The sequence below is a fragment of the Gigantopelta aegis genome, chromosome 9 (genome assembly GCF_016097555.1).
Source record: "Gigantopelta aegis isolate Gae_Host chromosome 9, Gae_host_genome, whole genome shotgun sequence".
In the NCBI taxonomy this organism is placed as follows: domain Eukaryota; kingdom Metazoa; phylum Mollusca; class Gastropoda; order Neomphalida; family Peltospiridae; genus Gigantopelta; species Gigantopelta aegis.
Genome location: NC_054707.1, coordinates 10,661,416 through 10,686,728, shown reverse-complemented (window position 1 = coordinate 10,686,728; position 25,313 = coordinate 10,661,416). Strand labels below are relative to the sequence as shown.

Genomic DNA, 25,313 nt, shown 5'->3' with positions numbered 1-25,313 from the left:
ACCAGCCTGTAGACCGATGGCCTAACCACTACACCACCGAGGCCGGTACATACCAAGCAGTACTTATTCTTGGGGAATAAATGTGTGTATAAATAAGAAGCAAACCAGTGTATTGTATAAAGTTTAATATATATAATGATACTTCAAACTAAGGCTACTTAGTATCTGACATCTGGTTAATTTGACACCTAGTCAAGATAGAGAAAATCTACTGATGCCACACCAACCAAAAAAAAAATAATAATAAAAATAAATAAATAGGAAGTATATTTTTTTATGCACTTTCCCAGACAGGACAGTACATACCACAACCTTTGATGTACCAGTCATGGAGTAATGGCTGGGATAGAAAATGAAAAACCCTGAGTCTATCTTAGGTGATTGATTATATGACCCATTTGTACCTTAGACCAGAGCTCTACCACTGAGCTACATCCTACCACTGATAATAATTATAACACCATCATCTAAAAATAAAAGTTAAGTTTGTTTTGTTTAATGACACTACTAGAGCACATCAATTTATTAATCATCGGATATGGATGTCAAACATTTGGTAATTTTGACATAGCCTTGGAGAAGTTACCCTGATAAATTTTTCCATCAGTACCAAGAGATCTTTTACATCAGAGCTTCTAGATTATGGTAGCCCCACTCCCTTGGCTAGTGATATTCAATGTTGGGCTAGTAAATAAGTACTATTTCCATGCCCGACGGCTAGTGAATTTCTTTTGGTCAAATGTTGCAGTTAAGTCTATTTTGTAAATATGAATATCCTGCCCCTCAAGCCCACCCCAATGTTAGTGTTTTTAAGCTATATCTCTCTCTTTAGGTGACATATCCAACTTTAACTATTCTTTAGTAAAGAAGTAAAGTAGGGCTAGTGAATTTTTAATTGTGGCTAGTGAATTTTTAAAATCACTGATCCCATGGCTAGTGGATTTTATAAAAATTCTAGAAGCCCTGTTTACATGCACCATCCCACAGACAGGATAGCACATCCAGTCGTGATGCACTAGCTGGAACGAGAAATAGCCCAATGGGCCCACTGATGGGGATTGATCCCAAATCTACGGCACACCAAGCGAGTGCTTTACCACTGGGCCAAGTCCCGCCCACACCTAACAATAAGGTTACATATATAGACTCTATTATCTGAGCTTGTGTTACGAAACGAGTGTCAGGATTTTTGTATTGCCCGAGCAAGAGTGAGGGTAATACATAAAACATGACACAAGATTCGTAAAATTAGTACGACACACACACGATTGTAATAATTTCTTTATTATCCATATTTTTTATTGTAATTTGTTTTATCAATGACAAGGCCCAAGGGCTGTCTCAAAATGTTTCAACCACAACTAGAAGGAGACGACGAAATGACGTCATATTTCACAAGCACAGTTTGGGCTAGGACTAGGGAAGCAACGTCATGATATGACGTCACTTCCCAAAATTACGTCATTACACTTGTTACTACACGTGCGCTTTGTATGATTATTATTAAGCCGGTTATGTTGAATTATGTGAAATTTTTTATAAAACAATAAATTTAGAGAATTTTAACTGATCTAATCACAAACTACAAGCTCTCTGCTATACATGAGATTATAAAGAGTGTCAGACAGTGTGTGATTGTTGATGCTGGACAAAAAGAGGAGACAGATCTGCAGAAAATACAACAGTTCCCACCTCCAGCATGCAAATATACCTGACAGGCTGAGCCTGGTCGTCTTCTACGCTTTTCGAACTGGGGGAAAACAAAGTGAAGACAAATACAAAGCCAAAAACACACAAAAGAAAGGAATGCACACGTGAGAGGCCTGTACCCGTCACCTGACTGACATGCAGTTAACGTTACAGGTCTGTAACAATGTTTTAGCCTGAACTGTTAAAAGTTTGTTGTTTAACGACACCACTAGAGCACATCAATTTATTAATCATTGAGTATTGGATATCAAACATTTGGTCATTCTGACATATAGTTTTAGAGAGGAAACCCGCTACATTTTTCCATTAGTAGCAAGGGATCTTTTATATGCAGTCCCACAGACAGGATAGTACATACCACGGCCTTTGATATACCAGTTGTGGAGCACTGGCTGGTAGCCTCACAGATACAAGTATAGCATTTCCTAATAATACTGGTTACACAAATGTGATACCGTATTAAAAATAAATGTTGAAATGATCTTTTAAAAGGTGTAACTTCTATACTGTATCTAGATAAAGGTCATTTTTCAGCACTTCAGATCAAATGCAGTCTACTCTGTTACAATCATTTTACACCCCAAAAAAAGGAGCTGAAATCAGATAAAAAGATGAAATATCACATTTCTGTGATTAAAGTTAAAGTTTGTTTTGTTTACTAACATCACTAGGTCACAATTAATTAATCGACTATTGGATGTCAAACATTTGGTAATTCTGACATATATTCTTAGAGAGGAAACCCGCTACATTTACTATTAGTAGCAAGGAATCTTTTATATGCACCATTATATGCCTGTGGTTAAGTTCAGTGGATGTTACATGAGCATGCTTCTTTAAGTTTAAGTTAATTCTTCAAATAGATGCTTGTTGTAAATATTGGTAAAGATCACTGTAATCTTGATTTTTTATCCATACACACACACGATAAGAATGCTACAAGTAAAATGTGTTTGCGGGTGAGCTATAAACATTGAGCATTTATTTCAAATTAACGGTTGCTGATCTTGAAAGTGAAGTGTGCATGGTTTCATGTTAAAGACTATATTGCATGTACTTGAGAATGTGAGAAACAGGCAACATTATCTGTTACATATTACCTATGTGAAACTACAAGAACTCATTGTCACTGATCAAATGAGAAACTATCAATGTCAACTATGCAAGCACGAAACATGAAAATTAACCAAAAAACATGAAACGGTGTAAAGATTATTAAGTGATGAAATATGCGAAACCATGAAACCTGAACCGAGTTTAAAATTCTCAACTTTAACTATTTGAATGAATGAATGAATGAATAAAATGACTGACTGACTGACTGACTGACTGAATGAATGAATGAATGAATGAATGAATGAATGAATGAATGAATGAATGAATGAATGCATGCATGAATGAATGAATGAATGAATGAAATGAATGAAACTTGGGAATTAAAAAGTATTTGCTTTTATATATATATAAAAGGATATAATGAATTACCATATCAGTATAAAAATAAAGATGAAATGTCCTATGGTTTAGTACAAACTGCTAACATTACCAATAAACAATAAGCGCTTTACCACTGGGCTACATCCCATCCACCCCCAAGTAAAGGGTTAACCAATGACGTATCAATATGATAACCAACTACCAGAGACTGACCAATAACCAATGAGACCAGATACGGTAACTGTAGCAGCTAAAGGGTTAACTCACTTGTCTTCCTCTGTGCTTTCTGTCTGCTCCTGCTCATCTTTGGCGTCGGATTCCTTCTTCTTTCCTTTCTTCTTCTTCTTCTTTGTCTTGTTTGTGGCCGGCTCATTCTTCTTTTCACCTGATGCCTCGGTAACAGCCTCCATCGGTTTGTCCTTCACCTCCGGCTCAATCTTCACACACGTCTCCTGGAAACACGATATGCGTTAAAGTTTGTTTTGTTTAATGACACTACTAGAACACATTGATTAATCAATCACTAGCTATTGGATGTCAAACATTTGGTAATTTTTGACTGATAGTCATCAGAGAAAACCTGCAACATATTTCCATTTTTATATGCACTTTGCCACAGACAGGACACCACATCACAGCCTTTGACCAGTTGTGGTGTACTGGTTGGAACAAGGAAAAAATCCCAATCGGTTGAATGGATCCACTGAGGTGGTTCGATCCTGCGACGCAAGCACATCAGGCAGGCACTCAACTGACGTGTTAATTTCAGTAAAAGAAAAGAAAGGAGACGAATGTCTAACACTTTGCTTGCTATTAAGAATCTGAAAAAATACCAACGCTAGTCCCTTCCACTGGCAAAATTATTTTTAATGTTTTTAGGTGGGTTTCAATATACAGTCAGACCTCGTTACAACGACTGTCACTACTATGACATTTATACCATCCGACCACAAATTATTCCGGAATTCACACCTTCTGACACCGACAGAGCACATTAGAAACAAACAGGCATCCGATGTCTGAAAACACCTCTTTACAACAACATATCATAATCACAGATACTGTAGCGCTTTGGCAGTACACACACAGCCACTTAGAATCCTTTATTTCATAGTGAGCCAACTGTGTCACATGCTGTCCGAGCTACCGATGTCTGCGAAATCTATAGACATGTATTGCTTTTGCAAGTAAGCCTTTAGTTAACCAATTAAAGGATTAATTTCGAACAATAAAATCTTCTATTTTCATGATATTTTGTAAACGAAACAGGTACCAATCGGAGATGTCTTTAACCAAGCAATGATTAGACTGACAGTGAATGCGCCTGTTTAATATATTTAATGTTTTTTAAAAACATATTTAATGTACGTACGGTTATTTTTTGTTTTTAATAATAACTGCAATGCATTAATTATTTAAATGCTATTCAGTCATCAGTTAATATTAATTAGTATTTTTTGTTACATTATTTTTTGCAATGGAGATAACTCATGACAATTCGATACAACGGCAATTTCGATATAACGACAAGGTGACCCAGGGATGAACATGGTCGTTTTAACAAGGTCTGACTGTATTTTTAACAGGATGATAGTGGGGAGACACTGATTTAAGTTTGGACTGATATAACACGCATGCAATCCTTTTCTTGTGTCCATTTATTATCAAACAAAACGTCCTCAAGATTTTATTCAATTATGAGTTGCGTATCAGCTTTCGTAATGACTTACTGAATGAACTTGCTGGTGAACAAATCGCTGCCAGCTCTGAATGAGGCGAGACAGATTCACCTTCCCAGCAAGCTCCTCTGCCTCTCCGAGGCATAAACCAAGCGCAGATGCCTCAGGTATGGTGCGGAATGCCCTCAGGAAGTTGGTTGCCTGGAAACACATTAATACATTGTCGTGAATTCATTTATATAGAGTATGTAATTATTAATTTTATTACACTTGAGACTTCATGATTGTTTAAATACACTGTTGACGTCACTACTGAATGTACGTTAATTAACGTTGAGAATTGCACTGTGAATAACGAGACATGTTTCATCCATCTCTCGACCAACCCTCGATACTGGTACGTTGACCATCCAGCAACATACATACTGACACCATTATCACACTGAAACTTCATGATTGTTTAAATACACTGTTGACGTCACTACTGAATGTACGTTAATTAACGTTGAGAATTGCACTGTGAATAACGAGACGTGTTTCATCCATCTCTCGACCAACCCTCGATACTGGTACGTTGACCATCCAGCAACATACATACTGACACCATTATCACACTGAAACTTCATGATTGTTTAAATACACTGTTGACGTCACTACTGAATGTACGTTAATTAACGTTGAGAATTGCACTGTGAATAACGAGGCGTGTTTCATCCATCTCTCGACCAACCCTTGATATTGGTACGTTGACCATCCAGCAACATACATACTGACACCATTATCACACTGAAACTTCATGATTGTTTAAATACACTGTTGACGTCACTACTGAATGTACGTTAATTAACGTTGAGAATTGCACTGTGAATAACGAGACGTGTTTCATCCATCTCTCGACCAACCCTCGATACTGGTACGTTGACCATCCAGCAACATACATACTGACACCATTATCACACTGAAACTTCATGATTGTTTAAATACACTGTTGACGTCACTACTGAATGTATGTTAATTAACGTTGAGAATTGCACTGTGAATAACGAGACGTGTTTCATCCATCTCTTGACCAACCCTCGATATTGGTACGTTGACCATCCAGCAACATACATACTGACACCATTATCACACTGAGACCAGATGTGAATTACTGGCCAAAGATCTATGTTAATGATTGTTGGCTTGCCTGGGCCAAGAGGTTTTGTGTGGAAGACAAGAAAACTGTTCTAACAATTTGTCTGAATAGTAAAGTCAACTGAAAACTGAAATGTATTGACAAAATGATCATTTATTAATTTTCTGACTACTGCAGGCGAAATATCTTGTTGACATACTGTACATTGTATACAGTGCATTCCCAATTTTTATTTCCCACCGTTTTGTACACGGAACTCACCGGAATTATTTTTTTTAATACAGATAACACTTTATTTGAAAGCATGGTAGCATTTGTTTTTCGTTTTTCAATGGAAAATACCATTTTCTTCAAGTATTTTCGCTTGACAACAATGGTGGCATGTCATGGTCACTTACAGGGATCGATAGCTGATTGTGATAGCTAATTTGATAATAAATTTGATTGTTTTACCAACAACGAAAATCACCAAATATCGGGATATGAATCGTAGTTAGTTTTTAAAAAAACTATTCTGGTCAGAAAACCAATGTTATTGGGAATAATGCACATAAATACAGGACAGCTGGCCACAAATGCCCATAAGTAAATGCACATTTTTATATTTTTTGCCTAATTTTAATCAACATTAACGGATTTAAAATATCATAAAAAATTAAAAAATATGAATTTTATTTTATGTATTTATAAAACATTTAAGTGAATATATGTGAGCAAAAATTATAAACTTGTACCCACTCAACATGGTTTTTGTCAAATATTAATCTAGTAGTCTAAAGGTTAATTAATTTAATGCTTTGATGTTATGCAATTTTGTTTAATCAAACAGATGTTTTACTGCTTAATGACAGATAATTTAACTCTTTCAACAGAAACGTATTGGTGCAACAAGCACATTTCTAATGGAACTAGTACAAATGGAGATGTACTTGTACGAAATGTACTACAAGTGGATGTTAAGGGTTAATGTACAGCCCTGAAAGGAAGAACATGACTAAAATATCATTTATTTTTCTATACCGAGAGAGAATAAAACATTTTATTTCACACTAATGAACAAGGCTTCTAGAATTTTCAAAAAATCCACTAGCGATGGGATCAGTGATTTTCAAAATCCACCAGTAATGGCTAAAAATCAACTAGCGCTATCTACTGTATATTTATAATAACACTAAAAATTAAAAACAAAACCCAACTTTTTTTTTTTTTTAGTAGCCTGAATCTTTGGCCATCCCATTGGTTGTTCGGACCAGACTACTATTCTTAGGCGAATATGCACTAGTTTGAGGACAGGTGATGTTAAAAAGAAATAACATTTTAATTCATTATTAATTACCTGCCATTACATGTGACAAGTCATTCATCCTACAGAACAGAATTTTAATCCAAACAGACAAGACATCAACTCACCTGACATGTCTGTCCTTTTTGCGAGTCAAGCATGTGAAAAAGAAATCCCAGTTCGCATGACAAACAGAATTCTCGCTGACACAGATGGTTCAACAGATGACATCGGAGCGGCTCAAGGAAATACAGCGACTAGAGAAACAAAAGAAATCCTTTACATTAAAACTGCTTCTGGATTCTTGCATAAAATAATGTGTATGGCCTCAAGGTAACGGTTCGTGAGAATGCTGTAAATGGCTAGGCTGTGAAAACTGCCAGTTAGGATATAAAATGATAAACTCTAAACACACCCAAATATAAGCTATTTATTATCAACAGTATATATATTTTAAATGAGATAGTTATTTGTTCTGGTTCAATTTATGATCCTGAAAGAAAAAAAAGAAAAAAAGTGGGGGGGGGGGGGGGGGGGGGGGACAAAGGCCTGTGTGTATGATATATTATTAACTAATATGGTTAAAATAAGTTGACATGCAGTTGAAAAATTATTTATAAGAACAAACTTTTATACTCTTATACTGATGACACCCAGTTATATTTAAAGTCCAAAAACAATTTCTAAAAAATGTATACGATGTGTTGCTGTAAATATTTAAATGTAGTTCCTGACAAATGAACTAAAGATCCATCAGTTTAGTAAATAGTCACCAAGAAATAGGATAGCTAGTATTAAAGTGAGGTGGGGTATGATATCTAAGATTGTTATTGTAAGAATAATTCGACAGTCCAAAACTCAACCCTTGCAAATGCCCACGTCAATCAGCAATGTCGTGGAGTTTTTAATTCTCTACGACACTTTTTTGCCTTGGAATATATTCATTTTGTTTTTCAATATGCCGTGGACATTTTCTTAATTGCAGGGGTTGAAACTTATTTCCGACACACTATATGCTCTCCAAAACAAACCTGAAGTGCAGCATTACAGTAAGCATTTGGAATGTTTGTCTCCAAACCCGCAAAGTTTGTCTTGTTGTAGTGACGAAAATCAAAGTCTTCCAATCCGAGCTTCGAGTACTTCATCTCCACTTTCTGATACTTCTTTGGGATGGATTGAAATGGATCCTCACCTAGTTATAACACACAGAAGAAACTAAAAATCATTATCATTATTAGATAACACTAAACAGCTAACTTGGGTGGGATGTAGCCCAGTGGTAAAGCACTTGCTTGATGTATGGTCGGTTTAGGATCGAGTGCTCCACAAATGGTGTAACAAAGGCTGTGGTATGTACTATTCTGTCTGTGGGATGGTGCATATAAAAGATCCCTTGCTAGTAATCGAAAAGAGTAGCTTATGAAATGGCGACAGCGGGTTTCCTCTCTCTATATCTGTGTAGTCCTTAACCATGTCTGATGCCATATAACCATAAATAAAATGTGTTGAGTGTGTCGTTAAATAAAACATTTCATTCCTTCCTTCCTAAACAGCTAAATGGATTTCAGTTTTTGATGAAACATAAATACAAGAATTGTAAGGTGAATAAAACATAATTTTAAAAGGAAAAATCAGTAACGAAAAAAAGAAAGAAAAAACCTGGATGGAAACTAAATTTGATAATAATTAAATATTCCAGAAGCAGCCTGATTAAAGTTGACTGAAACTGAAATAACTAACCTTTGCAATACTTATCGATTGTATACTATTACCGTATTTGACCGGAAGTAATCCTAAGGGGGCCAAGACAACTCATTGTGAGCTTAGAATGGGGTGGGCTTATTCCCAGACAAGGGGCCAGTTTTGTTGAGAAAAAAAAATGATAATAATTAAAATAAATAATAATTAAATGTACTAGGAAGAAAACAAAAAACATTCAGTAGCATATCTATTAATTAATGTTCCATTTGTTATTAATAAATAATAATTGTTTATTAATTAAATTGTGGGTTTTTTACTAGTATCTAATTATCAGAAACACACCTTCTATGTTACAATTACTTTACCAGTGCTGTTTATTTACATCCAAAATTTAATGCTGAGAAGACTTAAAATAACAGCAATTAACAACAAACTCAATAGCATATACACACGTTTCTGACAGTCAGCCAGCATACACTACAAAAAATTGTCAATCTAAGGTCATTGTTCTTAGCCAATCAGAATATGGTATTTGCTTAATTAGCATTAACTGCGGACCCAGTGTGGTGGTACAAATAGACATTGGTTTTTAGTTCATACTTGGGCTTGGATACTTCAAAGAAATACTGCAGGCATGAAATTGAAAACAATGTTACACACTGTTATTGTTAGACTGCTAAATCTCACTGGTGGTAAAATATTGTGTTACATTTGTGTTTAATTATCTGCAGGAGGTATGACCTTTTAAATGAACTTTGAGCAATCTTGCAATTTCCGTGTTATTTATAAGGTGACGAAGTTGGGGGTGGGCTTATTTACGAATGAGGGCCTAATTTCTTAAATGCTATCAAAATGGAGGGGGGCTATTCAAAGACATGGGCTTATTTCCGGTCAAATACGGTACTAATCATATTCTATACATAAATCGGAAACTTTAGAAGATTTAAAAAAAAGAGTGAAAAGAAAAGAAGTTTGGACCAGAAGAGAGAAGGAGAAAGAAGGAAGTTGGCGTCATGTGACTCACTGGAAGATTTTAAATTAAGCCATTTCATTGGTTTTTGGGATATTTGGACCAGTCTACTAAAATAGAGGGAATACCATTCGTTAGATGTCAGGATAAGTTGAAAAGAAAAGTACAAACCTCGTCCGAGGGGAGACTCAGGAACACTTGGTTTCCTCGTCTGTGATGGCTGGCCTTCTTTCGGCAGCCTGTAGGCGATCTGATTCCTCAAACCCTTCCCTGGGTTGGGAACGTAGCCGACGTTCTGATAAACCTTCATCGATTGTAGCAGCTGTGGGTCTATTGGCTTGGGCTTTCTGAAAATTTACAAGTAACTGTAACAAAACAAAACTGTAACAAAAAGCAATGAAAAAAAACAAAAAAAACTCTTTAGTCTGATGTGCATTATATAATGATGTATTGTGATGTTATCTCTCACTTGTTAACGATTTTAGCTACAAAATACAACAGTAATATTGTGAAAATTGTTAAAATATGTATGGTTTCATAACAGTAAGGTTTAGAAAAATAATTTTATTAATTTGTAAAAAAAAATAAGATGAAAATTCATAGTTATTTGAGACTTATAGTTTTTGAGAAATGGAGCCAAATGCAAAAAAATTAAATATTATTAAAGTATAAATAATAATAAAGTATTATAAAAGTATTAAATTTAAAAAAATTAAATTACAAATTAAAATGTAATCAATGTCCTAATTATAATAACATATGTAGGTCTAGGACATATTTTTTGTGAGTAATGGAGTTCAATTTAAAATTTTAATGTGGGAGCGAAATGCACTTGCACCATTACCAGAAAAGTAATACAGTAGAATCTCAATGGGTTGAACTGAGAAGAGTCGATTACACTGCAACGCTCAAACCAAAACCGAAGTTCGAGTTACACTTACACATTGACCGAATGGTTGGCTTGAACTACCTGATGGGTCAAACATTTTCTCGAGTACCAACGGGGTTCGAGCCAACGGGATTCAACTGCATCTATATTTTTCAAGGCACAATAAATATTACTTGATAGAGACTTTGCTGTAAAGAACTTAGCAAGGCTCAACTAAGTAGTGAAAAAAAAAAGAAGGAAAAAAGTGCCTGCCAAACTTTGTAGACAATCCAGGTTTATTTAGTAAAAACACAAAACAACCAATTGTTAAGGGCGCATCTATTTAATGTTTTCGAAAAGCTTAGGCTAGTTTCAGTTTTTGGATAAACTCGTACAGTGTAACTTGACTGACTGACGTACCTATACTCTCTCTTACACATCCCCACAGGCCAGTCCGACATGAGGTGTCCGTTTGTTGGGTAAATCATCGGAATTACTGAGTACGGCGTCATTTCATCATCAATGTGAATGGGCGGCAGAGGCTGGACCTGAAGACATGAAAGAATGCTTAACACTCTAGCATGAAAAATACATTGGCTATTATGTGTGTCAAACTAAAATGCAAACATGAAGACCATTGTTTTTTTTACATCATACATTTTTAAAATGAGGAAAACATTTATATATTTTCTCACACCAGTTATTATCACATTTATGTCCTGCATGAAATAATTATCATCCAGTATATGGTAAATCGTGTCAGACATAAATTTAAAATGAATGGTAATTTGTTTATTAACCAAATAATAATTATTTTTAATTTTATTAAATTTATTTTAAATAACATACTAGCCAAATCACAAGCACAAAGTAAAAGTACATGTTAATTTAGAAATGTAAATATATTTTTTTAATTGAGCAAATCAAATATATCAAATAAATATTCTATTTTGGTTTGAAGTTAGAGGTGAACTTTAACTTTGAATTGCATACAATTTTTAATTACATTTTCTGTCATTCTCCAAAATTCACAGATTGTAGGTTTGTATATATGCATTAATCAATGCAGTATTAGGTAGATAAATTTTATGTTCTAAATAAGTACAGCCACATGTTATTATCTTGACTTTTTCATCTCAAGAACCCAGGATATTTTGACATTGAGAATGTGTCCTATAGCATAATTTTCAAACAAAACTATTATATTTTAACAGATATTATATTGATCTAGAACCACCAATACTTCAAGCTGTATGGTAACACTGTACTTACTGGATCAGGAAACTCTGTGGGTTCTGGGTACATGTTGAAACAACAGTTGTCTCCCAGTGTGAACTCTCACTTACCGGATCTGGAAACTCTGTGGGTTCTGGGTACATGTTGAAACAACAGTTGTCTCCCAGTGTGAACTCTCACTTACCGGATCTGGAAACTCTGTGGGTTCTGGGTACATGTTGAAACAACAGTTGTCTCCCAGTGTGAACTCTCACTTACCGGATCAGGAAACTCTGTGGGTTCTGGGTACATGTTGAAACAACAGTTGTCTCCCAGTGTGAACTCTCACTTACCAGATCAGTTAACTCTGTGGGTTCTGGGTACATGTTGAAATAACAGTTGTCTCCTAGTGTGAACTCCTGTACTTACAGGATCAGGAAACTCTGTGGGTTCTGGGTACATGTTGAAATAACAGTTGTCTCCTAGTGCGAACTCTTGTACTTACCGGATCAGGAAACTCAGTGGGTTCTGGGTACATGTTGAAACAACAGTTGTCTCCCAGTGTGAACTCATGCAGCATTCCGTGGTTGTCTCCAAACATCATCGACTGACATGACGGCGACATATCGAAGCCGGTGATGGCTGTGCCGTTTGTGTTCACCTGATAGAAGACCATCGGGGGCGGCATCGCAATCGCCTCCACCAGCTGGAAGTGTCCAGTCTATACACAGGAAAGAAAAGGAAAATTTCACTAACAACATCTCTGCACATTTTATACTGCAGCTATTTGGTATGTATCATAGGAAATGAGAGGAAATATTGGCATGACAATTCAGCACGTTTTACACTTCAGCTATATGATGTTATATCCTGTATGGTTATTTTGACACTTGGTTTACTTTTGAGAGGGAGAGAGAAAGAGGATAGAGGAAAGAGGGGAGGGATGGGGAGAGGAGGGGAGGGGAGGGGAGGGGAGGGGAGAGGAGAGGAGAGGAGAGGAGAGGAGAGGAGAGGAGAGGAGAGGAGAGGAGAGGAGAGGAGAGGAGAGGAGAGGAGAGGAGAGGAGAGGAGAGGAGGAGAGTCTGTAGCTACCACACAGGCTAATCCTGCCAAAAAGCAGCAAAGTTTTTTTTCTTGTTAACATGCACACTTCAAAAATCATGAAAACAAATACCAGAGCCTTTGAGGCACATTCATAGAGCACGAAATAGGACGGGGAGAAACCTAAATCCACTGTTTTAGGGAGGACAAGTAATCATGTGTCAAGTTTGAATTTTATTTTATTTTTTACCAACACAGTAAAACGTAAAAGCTGAGAGGGAGCCCATGTTTCACAAAATTAAAGGATATAGCAGTGGTTGAAATTAGCTAAAATTCATACTGGATACTCAACCTGGAAAGCTAAAAGACAAAACCTGCTAACTAAACATGATTGACCCAGACTAATGTGTGAATATAAATGTTAAATAATTGCAGTCCCAAAATGCAAAATAAAAATCCTGGCCTGAGGTTATGTTGACCGGCCAAACCCCACTAAAGTCAAACTTGATCTGTAAATCTATACGATAAAGCTATATAAAAAATTTCAGCTCAATATCTTGATGCATGGTGAAAAAAAAAGTGTGGAAAACTACATAATGGGTAAATATTTATAGCATATTAAACAAGCTTTCATTTCGTATCATGTTTATGTCCAGCGTGAAATAATTTTCAATTCTCATGAGCTTTAGCGAGTGACAATGAAAATTATTTCACAAGGGACATGAAATGGTAGCGAGTTTAATATCCTTTTTAATACCCATAATCGATCTTAATTTATGTCACTCAACTCATTTAGTTGACGTCCCTGTATGGTTGTAGTGTGCCAATCAACGACGTCATAGTGTGACGTTGAAATGTTAGGTCCCACTTGGCGTTCTAGTGGGACGTATCACTTTGATATGGACAGAGATATCTTTAATCATGTGGGTAATAAGTGTAAGAATGTACGAACCTGTGACACAATGGCCAGCTTGTTGCTGTAGTCAGGGACAAACCGTATAAACATGGGGTCGACGTGAACCTGCATGGGAGCCACTGCACGCATGACTCGCATGTCGTACACCATGAGAAACCGGTCGGCCGTCAGGTTCCCCATCCTGATGACAAAACATACAGCAAAACACAGCTTAATAAATTATCAAAGCTGCTCATCTTAGTTATTAGGCAATGTAAAATATTTTCAACTAAAAGATTTTTCTCATTCAAATTACACGTAAGTAACAACTTGTGGCTTAAATGATTAATTTTGCAAAACAAAACTTGATGATTTTGGTTATCCTGATGTAGTTCATAATTATTTTTTATATAAAACTAAAAAGATGCGCATTTTGAAGAAATAAATGAAACTACTATATACATTCACAGTTATCAAAACTAAATGTTACTTTTCAGAAGCATTTTAAAATCTATAATTCAATCCATGAACACAAGTATGACAAAAACTCTCAACAGTAAAGAAAAATAACTTTACAAAATCAGTTACATCTTTACTTTAAAAAAATAGAAGAAAATCATACAAAATTAGAACAGGGATAACCATACTATGTCTTCCGATTTGCTGATGCAAATTGGTGGTTTTACTGTCTCAAATTTCTAATTTTATGGTGATGCATTTTTTAAAAGGAAAACTACCAAACTATGTTGGCAAATGGGAAAACACAATAGGCATTCTGTTAAATTTAATTTAACTTAAAAATAACAGTATATGGAAAACGACTAACAGTTGTAAAAAGTAAAGAAATGCAGAAGACTGTTATGTTTCGAACCTGTTTGAAAAACCACACGTGACAAGTAAATGTTCGTGGACGTCGAAGTCTGACAGAGTGCCTGAGTGGGCATCAAGAACATGTTCCGCTTTCATTGTGTTTGGATCATACAACTTGACCTGTAAAAATAACACACAAACAATATCACAATAGGAACTATCTTACTAATACACATGTTCCGCTTTCATTGTGTTTGGATCATACAACTTCACCTGTAAAATATAACACACACATAACATCACAGTAACAGGGATGTGAGAGGGGCTGGAATTAAAAAGCTTACTGCGGTCGGGGTCAAGGGACCGCTCAAGGGCCCCTGAAGGAAAAATTTTGTTTGCAACCCCTGGAACTGCCAAAAATTGCATTCAATGCTAACAGATCTAAACTGGTTATAACTTATAATATAAGGCACACATCATAAACTTAAAACCGCGAAAAAAACATACAAATGAACCTTGTGTGGTCAACAGTATTGAACATCATGTTTTTGCATTTTTAGACGAAATGGAAAAGCGTATTTCCGTGTACTGTCACATCCCTGCAGTAAGAACAATCTTGCCAACACACACCTACTACATTTAACAATGGAATTGAAACTATTCAGGCAGAAGTAACTCATTTCACTCAAACCTGTATGAAGCAAAAAAAACAACCCCAAAAAACCAACAACCCAACAAACAAAACAACCCAACCACCTCAGTCCACCTAATATTTATATTTTACATTTATCAACAGTGTATCGAAATAATAAACAAGCATTCTGAAAGTACTGCTAAAGCAATAAGTGTCCTCTACTGGGTACAACAAAATGTTCAAGGGCCATAGCTACTGGTATGTAAAAAAATTGGTAAATTGCCATTAAAGTCAAACCTGATCTGTAAAAGTACATGATAAAACTATTAACAAAATTTCAGTTCATTGCGAAATCTTGTATAAAGCAAAACAAAAACCCCCACATATATAATACATTTCCTTCCACTGGTTATCCTTGAATGTATACATGTCATTTACATGTATATTTACAGCTATGTAATATAGGTCGCCAAGTACACTGTATGAATAAAGAAGAGGGCCTCATAAGTTATCAAACTTATGCCCAATTCTTTTGTTCTTTGTACAATAAAATATGTTTGCAACAAAGAAAACACCAACCCACCCTGTATATAATATTTAGTTTTGACATTTATTAAAAGTTCGTCTAATAAATAAAAAATAACACCACACCTTTCCACTTGTATCCCCAGCGCAGATGAACCTTGCAGATTGTCGAAAAATAGCACAGCCAGGCTCACCAATATCAAACTAAAATACAAACAAAACAATATTTTAATTTTGTGACCACAATTTCTAGGGTATGCCAAACTACCTAACAATATGAAAATAAAAATTACATTAACCAAATATTTGCTAAAATGAACAGATTTTAGAAAAGATTGACATTACAAGATACAAATACAGGTAAGTATTACAGGTAACATTTACTTTCCTAAATATGAATTAATGTCAGGAATGCACCTACATTTTTAAATTAGCTACGGTACCATTAAACTCAAATTTATATAATAATTGGTTTTATCAGTCACGGTTAAGGCTTATTTCTAAAATTATTAAAATAACGAGTTCTAGGGTAAATTGTACATTTGTTTGAATAAAGAACAGTAAATCTAATATCTAAAATATTTATGTAATTCATTTTCTGAAGTTTAAATGATGACCTACCTGGTTCATTTCTTGACCTTTAGTGAGGTCAAATTCAACGGCCTTGGCCTGGTGACCTCCCATGAGTACGGCACTTGGACCGGTCATCATCATACACTGCATGTCCTGCATACTCTCCTGACCTCTACAGATACAAAAAGTAAAGTAAAGTTTGTTTTATTTAACGACGCCACTAGAGCACATTGATTATTTATCTTATCATCGACTATTGGACGTTAAACATGTGGTCATTCTGACAGTTTTTTGGGTGTTTTTTTTTAGAGGAAACATGCCAAAATATTAACACATGAACCTGTACAGACACATACCAAAAATATTAACACATGAACCTCTACAGATACATGCCAAAAATATTAACACATGAACCTCTACAGATACATGCCAAAATATTAACACATGAACCTCTACAGATACATGCCGAAATATTAACACATGAACCTCTACAGAGACACACACCCCAAAAATATATATATTACTATATTCATAATTAAAAGGTTTCAGTTAGTGTTACATTCATTACTGATAGTTGAACATGGCTGAAAGTTATGTTTAGAGTGATTGATGGTTAAAAATATATTGCTTAGTGCTACTTCTTGATAGTTGAGCATAGCTGAAAGTGGTGTGGTTAGTGCTACTTACTGATAGTTGAGCATGGTTATATGTGTTTTGGTTTGTGCTACTTATTAATAGTTGAGAATGACTAAAAGTGTTTTGGTAAATGCTACTTACTGATGGCTGAGCATGACTAAGTGTTTTGGTTAGTGCTACTTACCGATAGTTGAGAATAAATGAAAGTGCTTTGGTTAGTGCTACTTACTGATAGTTGAGAATAAATGAGTGTTTTGGTTAGTGCTACTTACTGATAGTTGAGAATGGACAGCCCTCTCCTGATGGACAACCTCAGACTGTTCTTGGTGAGGAATAGAATCCCACTGTCCAGCGGAAGAATCTGACGAATGTCATTTGTAGCATGTACTTGAAACGATGTGTACTTCTGCATGTCGATTCCATAGTATGACGTAACATGGCCCTACAAAACAATAACACTAATGTAATTCAGTGCAAGCTGTAGAGCTGGGCAGTATTGAAACTTAAGGTTCGGTATTGGTATTTTTGGGGCGCTTTATCTCAGTATCGGTACGGAATTCGGTATTAACACAATACCAATGCCAATATTCAGCAGAATTTTCGATATACTCAGCTTTAAATGCATGCCTGAGTTAAGGCTCACCTGCTAATTTCATCTACATAAAATTCCACACATAGGGCTCTTGTCGGATTTATACTGAACCCATTTTGCATATGTCATATATATATATAGTTAGTGCTTTACTAAATGGCAGAAAATATGTTTCAGTACCGGAATTTCAGTATTTTGAAATTTGCTCGGTATGGTAAATTGGCATTAACATGGTACGAATACTGAATGGTATATACGGTATACTGCCCAGTTCTACCAGATGTATTGAATTAAGCTTCATCCACTGTTATCAATAACCAAATACAGGGCACAATAATTCAATACCTTAAGTAACCAGCATTTGGTTCACATGGTTTTATGTAGGTAACTGATTGTTCAGTTATGTTAATTATATTGACGTAACTGGTGAGCAGCTTTCTGCCAGAAAATAAATTGAGGGTATGTAATAAAAACAAACCACACAATAAATGTCCCATCTAGGTGGTTATGAGTTTGAAATCTTTTGATATTTAACAATGCATTTCCAGTACTTTGATACATTTTAAACAGCAATTCTCTTACTATAAACTTTCAAAAAATAATAAAAATATATATCAAGATTTTAGAGTACACAATTTTACCCTTAGTACCCTCTGTCACAAACCCTGGTGAGTTATGTAATCCTAAAACATTAGGACTACGGATCTGTGCTATACCGATGGTCCAAATGTATTAAAAAATAGACAGATTTTCAGTTTGACTACTAACTGTGCTTTTAATTTTAGAACGTAATAGTTCACCATGTGTCTGATTGGCAGTCTGCGTGATTTTAAAGTTACATAACCCATATGCGAACAGAGCAAGTGACTTTTAATCACTTATTACAGGTATAACTGGTGAATTCTTTAACAATTTTAAAGCGTTTTTCTGCATCCATGAACATAATCTATTATTATAATAACTTTTCTGCAACCATCAACATAATATAACCCATTACGACAATATTCTTATGATAATTGCTCAGATCTCATGGTATTTTAAATCCCCCCAAAAAACTATTTTCAAGATATCATCATTTTTCAAAACTTTGCATGACCCAAATCAAAATTTAACGACTTTCCAGGTTTGGAAATCAACAGTCACAAATGGACTGACTTTCCATGATTGATGGATTAACTTATTGGAAACATCAAACTTATATTGAAGACTTTACATTTTAATGATATATTATGTCCAAGTAATACATTAAGAGGAATCAAAGTAATATATAAAATAAAATATTCTATTGCTAATCACTACTGAACAGTTTGGTAAAGTGATTACCGTATTTTCCGGTCTATTACACGCACTGATGTATAAACCGCACCCCTTGTTTTTAGACCAAGTTCCGACCTTCGTCCGTACATAAACTGCACCTTTAAATAAGCCGCTGTTAAAATAAAGCCACAAACTTAATTACAGTTAATTATTGTTTGTATTTAATAATAATAAAGAGATCCATTCTCCCTTAAATTCAAACAATAAATAATTGCCGATTGTGGCTTTCAGTTTTATTTCTCCTAATCGTAAGTTTCGTAAACAAAACACACTGTTGACAAACATCGCTATTTTTATGACAATATTAAAAAGAACTTGGTGATGCATTCTCGTAATCTTGCATTAGTTGCAAAGAAAAAAAATACATGATAACATTTGATTTGTTTCAGTATGATTACAAAGCATGAACCAAAAAAGTGCACAATTAAAAAATTACTAGTACTCACTCGATTACACGTGTTTCACTGTAACCTAATTAATGTGCCGTGTGCAAAAATCACATATTCAAACGAGGTTGGGTCAAGCTCAATATGTAAACCAGTGGCAGTGAACCGAAACTAAGCACAGTCCTGTCGATCGTTTACAGTTTCAACATTGTTTTTATAACTTTTAAACGATGGCCTTTTTAAAATAATACTTGCTCAGAATTATATATTTATAATATATATATATAATTACATGTAATATAATGAAATACAAAAACGTTATGCTCTGTATAAATTAGCCGCACAGGGCTAATTAGATTGGGAATGTTGACAGGTAATACAAACATTACAGGTACTCCGATTATGTGATTTTAATTCGCAAGCTTCGTACCGAACTTAAATTCTGATATATTAATTAAAAATTACAAACAAGTAACAAACAGAGGCATTAAAAATATTAAGAAACTGTTTTGATGTCATTGTTAAGGTCCGGCTTTTGCCATTGGCCGTAAATGGCCATGACATTGTAATGGTGTCACATGACATTGTTTAGGCTGCCACTGGCTTTTTATCTGGAGTACTAAATATGCATACCGGGTGTTTTTGCTACAAACTATAACAACATTACTATGAGGCGAGTGACTTCATTTTAAAACACCAAACACATCTGACGCACTACTAACAATAAATGTAACAGAAATCAAACTAAGAAACTTCGCGGTTGAGTCTATTTTTGACATCGTAAGTATAACAATACACACGTTGTATTATTTCTAGCCTGACTAGACTATTAATAAAGAGCCATTCCATCGTAATACTTCAGTCCCAGTCATTTGGTATGCTATATTATTATTATGAAAACAGGGGACAATATTTCAAAATCTGCGAGAACCGGAAGTCGGTTGACATGGGTTTTTTTTACCTAGGTAACCAATTGTTCGGTTACGTGAATTATATTTGCGTAACCCATGGGTTACCTCAAAATTATGTTGAAATTATATTTTAAATACATAGTTTTTAGCTGAAACATAAAGTTAAAACAAATACAAAAGAAAACATTTTACGAAAAAAAATGTCTTTAATGCTTGCTAAAGTTAACAATAGTATAAAAGAACTGAATATCAGTCCCAGTACTGAAACAAAATACAGGGGCGTTGCCGAAATTTTTCTTAGCATTACGCATGCCAAAGGCGTGCCCAAGCGGGGATATTCAGGGGGCCTCCCCCTGTGAAAAATTAACATATTTAAAATTATAGGCAATCCAATGTTATGTCTACATATATTCCTTTAGAGATAAAATAGCAGCAGATCATTTAGCCGTCCCCAGCGGTCTGAGCACATTGCTTTAAAACTTTTGGCTCAACTCTATACTGAACATTTACTTTAGACTGGTTGCAAATTACAACTCTTGAAATTTAACGTTTACTGATTTGCTGCGCACCAACTATCTAAAATTCAGCTTAAAACATTTGTCGAAATACTAGTAGTATGTCTGCGTGAATAAACATCCTGTAATCATGAAGTTTGCAAGTTTTAATTACTGAATGTTTACAGGTCATGACGTAACCAGTTTGCGGTTCGCGTAAATTTAACTTTGCGTAACCGACACACAAACAGAACGGCGGTTCGCGTGAAATATTGTGCCCCGTGAAAATGAAAACAAAAGTGCGGTTTATACGCACAGCGGTTACCGTAAAATTCATAAATAAAGCGCACGGTTTTATAAACCGCACCATGCAATTCACAGTAAAAAAAGTAGTGAAAAATATGGTAGGTTGAAAACAGTATAATATAATACCATGTAGTGCACTAAATATCAGTTCTAGCAGTGAAAAACAAAAAAATACCATTACGTTGGGAAGAATACCTAGTTCCTCATTCTTTTGAAGAAAATGTTCATGTTATTACATATACTTTGTGAATAAAATTCCAAAGATCCTGAAGTTTGCAATTATTTTGTTTACATGATAATGGTCCAGTAAGTAACTGATAGGCAGTTTGTATAAACTTAGTTATGTAAGTACCGGTAACAAATGAACAGAATGATCCGTATGAAATATTTTAATACTAAAAATAAAATTAATAGCTGAAAATATTTTACATTGGAGAAAACTTGGGAGTGTTTTCTCTTTTATAGATACATCACGTTCTCAAACTAGTGCATATTCCCCTAAGGATAGTAGTCTGGTTCGAACATCCCAACTGTCATATGAGATGGCCTAAGATTCTTCTACTGTTCACCCCTTCCTGTCTTTCTACATTGCTTTATTACTATAGTCAGTGGTTATCTACTTGATTACATGAAAGTAAAACAAAAACAGGCTTTGTAAATTCAGCCCAGTAATTTTAAGCAATATAGCAAGAATCCCAGGGAATCAAACGGCTTGCCTACCTATAACTTTTTTCGTGCACGTCCATAGGTGCAAATATAAACCAAGTTTCATTGATCTAGGACTTACAGTTTGTGAAAAATGTATCTAAATGTAAAGCTAACACAAAAGTTGACGTTGTCGTTGGAAAATAATTACAGTATTACCTATATCTCGCCTTTTTGTTTTGCTTTGTAAAGGTAAGACAATAAGAAAAGGGACAAATTAGTCATACCCCTGTATTTCCAACCCAGACAAGTTCTTGTCGAGTGTCGAACGTCAGGGTGGACACCCCGAAGTGCCCCCCTCCGTCCATGAGGACACTGGCATGCTGGGAAAAGTCTGTCCCGCCACCGTCCCCGTACATATGTCCCATGTGCTGCTGCTGCTGTGCGAACCCGTCTCCCATCATTCCATGCTGCTGGTGCTGTAACATATCCCCATGCATCGCACCTGGGGGGTAGTTACCGTGGCCACCGCCCATCCTTGAATAATCCATTGTTGTTGGACTTCAGCTGAAGAAAACAAAATTTATTAAACATATTCAAATTTCAAATTTTGTTCAATATCTAATCCATCTGAAGAACGAAAAAAAGAAGAAGAAGGTTACAAAAATATCCATTGCATGTCTTTTTCAGTATTTATCATTTATTTCCAATGATTAAATAAGTACTACAGCAGCAGCTGTATCTGTTAAGAATAATAGAGAGAGGAAGAAATTGGTTTACATCATCAGGGTTTTATTAAAAAACGTCATAGCCTTTGAGGAATGATAACGAAGTGTGTCGATTATCAGAGTATAGAAACACAGCTGATAAAAACCTGATCATGTTTATATAAATTTATAATGTACAATCAAAATGACTAAAACAAACAGGATCCAGGTGTTAGTAAACCTAGCTTGGAAACTTTTTATAAATGCAGGTCATATATAGGCTTTCCCAAGTTTATTTATTTGTAGTAGTAACAGCAAATCTTTAAAAATACATTTCTCATTTGCGAACATTAGAAACTGGGATATGTTTCGGTTTTAATGAAATAATTTGGCGAAATTTTCTGATCATCCAGAGCTAGCCCTGAAAGATGATATCAGGTGATTTTCTTTAGTTTTTTTTTTTTTTGTTCTTGCCATGCACGCATGTTTTGTTTGAAAGGTATTAAGGGGCAGAGGGGAAGGGGGAACATGAGTTTGTGTGTTTGTTGGTTGATAGGCAGGCATAAATAATTTGTGGGCCCAGCCTCTGATTAAAATTAGGATTGAGGATTTTGTTTGTTTGGTATTGATCGTTTTGTAGGTATTAACATGCTTATATCCCGAGGGTTCAAACACGCTAACTGGGGGCACAGCCTCTGATTAAAATCAGGGGTTCCCATAATAAATTGAGGATTGATGATAACAATGTACTATTATGATGTCTGCTAACACCAAACAGGAAACATTTGGTTTTTAAAATCTTGATTAACAATATTTCTAGTCAATTGAAAATTGGTTAGTGAATACTATTTCTTTAAATAGTTTAATTTATTATTTTTCCCAAAAAATATAATAATAATAAAACATAGATTGATTATCCTGCATTTGTATTATAGACTTATGTCTGATGGCGGAAAGTGATTATAACTGTTTAAATGTCCGTCTGGCTCTCAAACGGCAAAGTATTCGGACAAGGGTCCACTGCGGTACAAGCAGGCCAAACATTTTAAACAAAGTTTAAGTTACGGAGTTGTAGTGATGTTTTTAATTAACAATGGAAAATAAATTATGACCACCACCATCTAGTACTGCGACAGATTCCTTGCCTTTACAAATTTTAATCTTCGTCAAGCGGCTATGAAAACACCAACGTCCGAGATCGTCTGTGAACACTGACCAACTGCGCGACCCACGCACTTGATTAAAAATCGTCTTTTAAGTCATGCACGGATCACGGAATGCAATTAAAAAAAATTGTCAGCGTTGTATAAGTATGCAAGACACTGGTCATGTCTCCAAATATGTCAACAATTTCATTTGCCACGCTGAAAAACTAACACAAAGTGGTCCTAAAACAACAATACCAAAATTTGCTTTTGCTCAAGAGAATATTTTGCAAGGGAGATTACTCGATCCGGTCGGATTAAATACCTATAAAGCAGACACTAACCCAAATCAACCTAAGCTAAACAAAATCAACCATACATATTGTACTGTTCCATGAAGGCACGTTGGGTGTGTTGGGGATGGGACCGAACCCCCTGTTAAAAACGAAAAATCATACTAAGAATATTCTCACTCTGTCTGTCTGTCTGTCTGTCTGTCTGTCTGTCTCTGTCTCTGTCTCTCTCTCTCTCTCTCTCTCTCTCTCTCTCTCTCTCTCTCTCTCTCTCTCTCTCTCTCTCTCTCTCTCTCTCTCTCTCTCTCTCTCTCTCTCTCTCTCTCTCTCTCTCTCTCTCTCTCTCTCTCTCTCTCTGTCACTCTCTCTCGGGCGGGATTTAGCTCAGTCGGTTGAGTTCGCATTCAAGATGTTTGCGTCGGAGGATCGAACCACCTCGGTGGATCCATTCAGCTGATTGGGTTTTTTCTCATCCCAACCAGTGCACCACAGTTGGACAAAGGCCGTCGTATGTCCTGTTTGTGGAAACAAGATTTATGGCGCTATGTAGCCGGGTGTTTTAAACTACATTCACTACACACATACTATTTTAAAACACTGTTCACATAGTTTTATTCTGTCAGGTTATACATGTGCAGGCTTCTTTGTTTTCCTACTTTCTCTGGTTTTCTGGGCTTGGGTTGTGCTCACTGACAACTCAGTTCGTGCAAGCCCAGTGTAATTTTTTCTGTGTTCTCCTGGGCAGAAACTTTTATGATATTCAAGGAGAACAGACCACTTTATGAGAAGACAAGCTTTTATTCACAGCAACTAACATTCACAAAGAATTTTAAAGGTAAATACATATTGTACATGATTTACACCGTAACTACCTGTTTTAATTACTTATTTTAATCAAGAAATGAGATTAGGAGATTTAGTGATTAACAATATAGTAATAATATTGTAGTTATGTTAAATATAACATTGTGACTTAGCTTGATTAGCTTTTTATTAAATGGTTACGTTATATTTATAGAATAGCTAGTAGAATAGGTTAAAGTCTATATTTTCTATCATAAATGATTATAATATCTAATTTACAGTATTTAATAAAGTAACATAATAACTAAGTTCTTATGAGATAGTTGTTTAATTAGTATGTGTACACGTATGGATTTATGTGTACTTAATGGACTTTATTTTATTATTAGGTGCCACAATCATGTAGGTAACAACCAGCATTATGCTTCTGTAAAGACCCGACCCACAGTCGGTAGGTAAACTATTTGTAGACAGGCTATGGTTTATTTAGCTTTGTATTTATGAAATATGTTATAAGTGATTTTATAGTGTTTCTTGAGAATAGGACATTCAATGTATTAAATAGTGTTTATGTGTAATCAGTGATTTCTAAGTTATTTTAT

General features: G+C 35.3%; 1 protein-coding gene across 3 annotated transcripts in view; it reads right to left on the bottom strand.

The window, feature by feature from the left end:
* Positions 1–23,888, bottom strand: part of LOC121380557 (PAN2-PAN3 deadenylation complex catalytic subunit Pan2-like) — a 45,454-nt gene extending 21,566 nt beyond the window's left edge. For 2 of the 3 annotated variants that reach the window (XM_041509423.1, XM_041509424.1), the window contains exons 1-15: positions 23,615–23,888; positions 22,050–22,329; positions 17,384–17,553; positions 16,524–16,647; positions 16,029–16,106; positions 14,805–14,923; positions 13,991–14,135; positions 12,503–12,718; positions 11,203–11,330; positions 10,086–10,261; positions 8,275–8,435; positions 7,372–7,500; positions 4,878–5,027; positions 3,415–3,599; positions 1,712–1,750 (exon numbers count right to left, since the gene is read on the bottom strand). In XM_041509423.1, the coding sequence (XP_041365357.1) occupies positions 1,712–1,750; positions 3,415–3,599; positions 4,878–5,027; positions 7,372–7,500; positions 8,275–8,435; positions 10,086–10,261; positions 11,203–11,330; positions 12,503–12,718; positions 13,991–14,135; positions 14,805–14,923; positions 16,029–16,106; positions 16,524–16,647; positions 17,384–17,553; positions 22,050–22,313 (2,084 nt within the window). In that variant the 5' untranslated portion in view covers positions 22,314–22,329; positions 23,615–23,888. The remainder of the gene's footprint in view (positions 1–1,711; positions 1,751–3,414; positions 3,600–4,877; positions 5,028–7,371; positions 7,501–8,274; positions 8,436–10,085; positions 10,262–11,202; positions 11,331–12,502; positions 12,719–13,990; positions 14,136–14,804; positions 14,924–16,028; positions 16,107–16,523; positions 16,648–17,383; positions 17,554–22,049; positions 22,330–23,614) is intronic. The other variant, XM_041509425.1, reaches the window with a different exon arrangement.
* Positions 23,889–25,313: the final 1,425 nt, after the last annotated feature.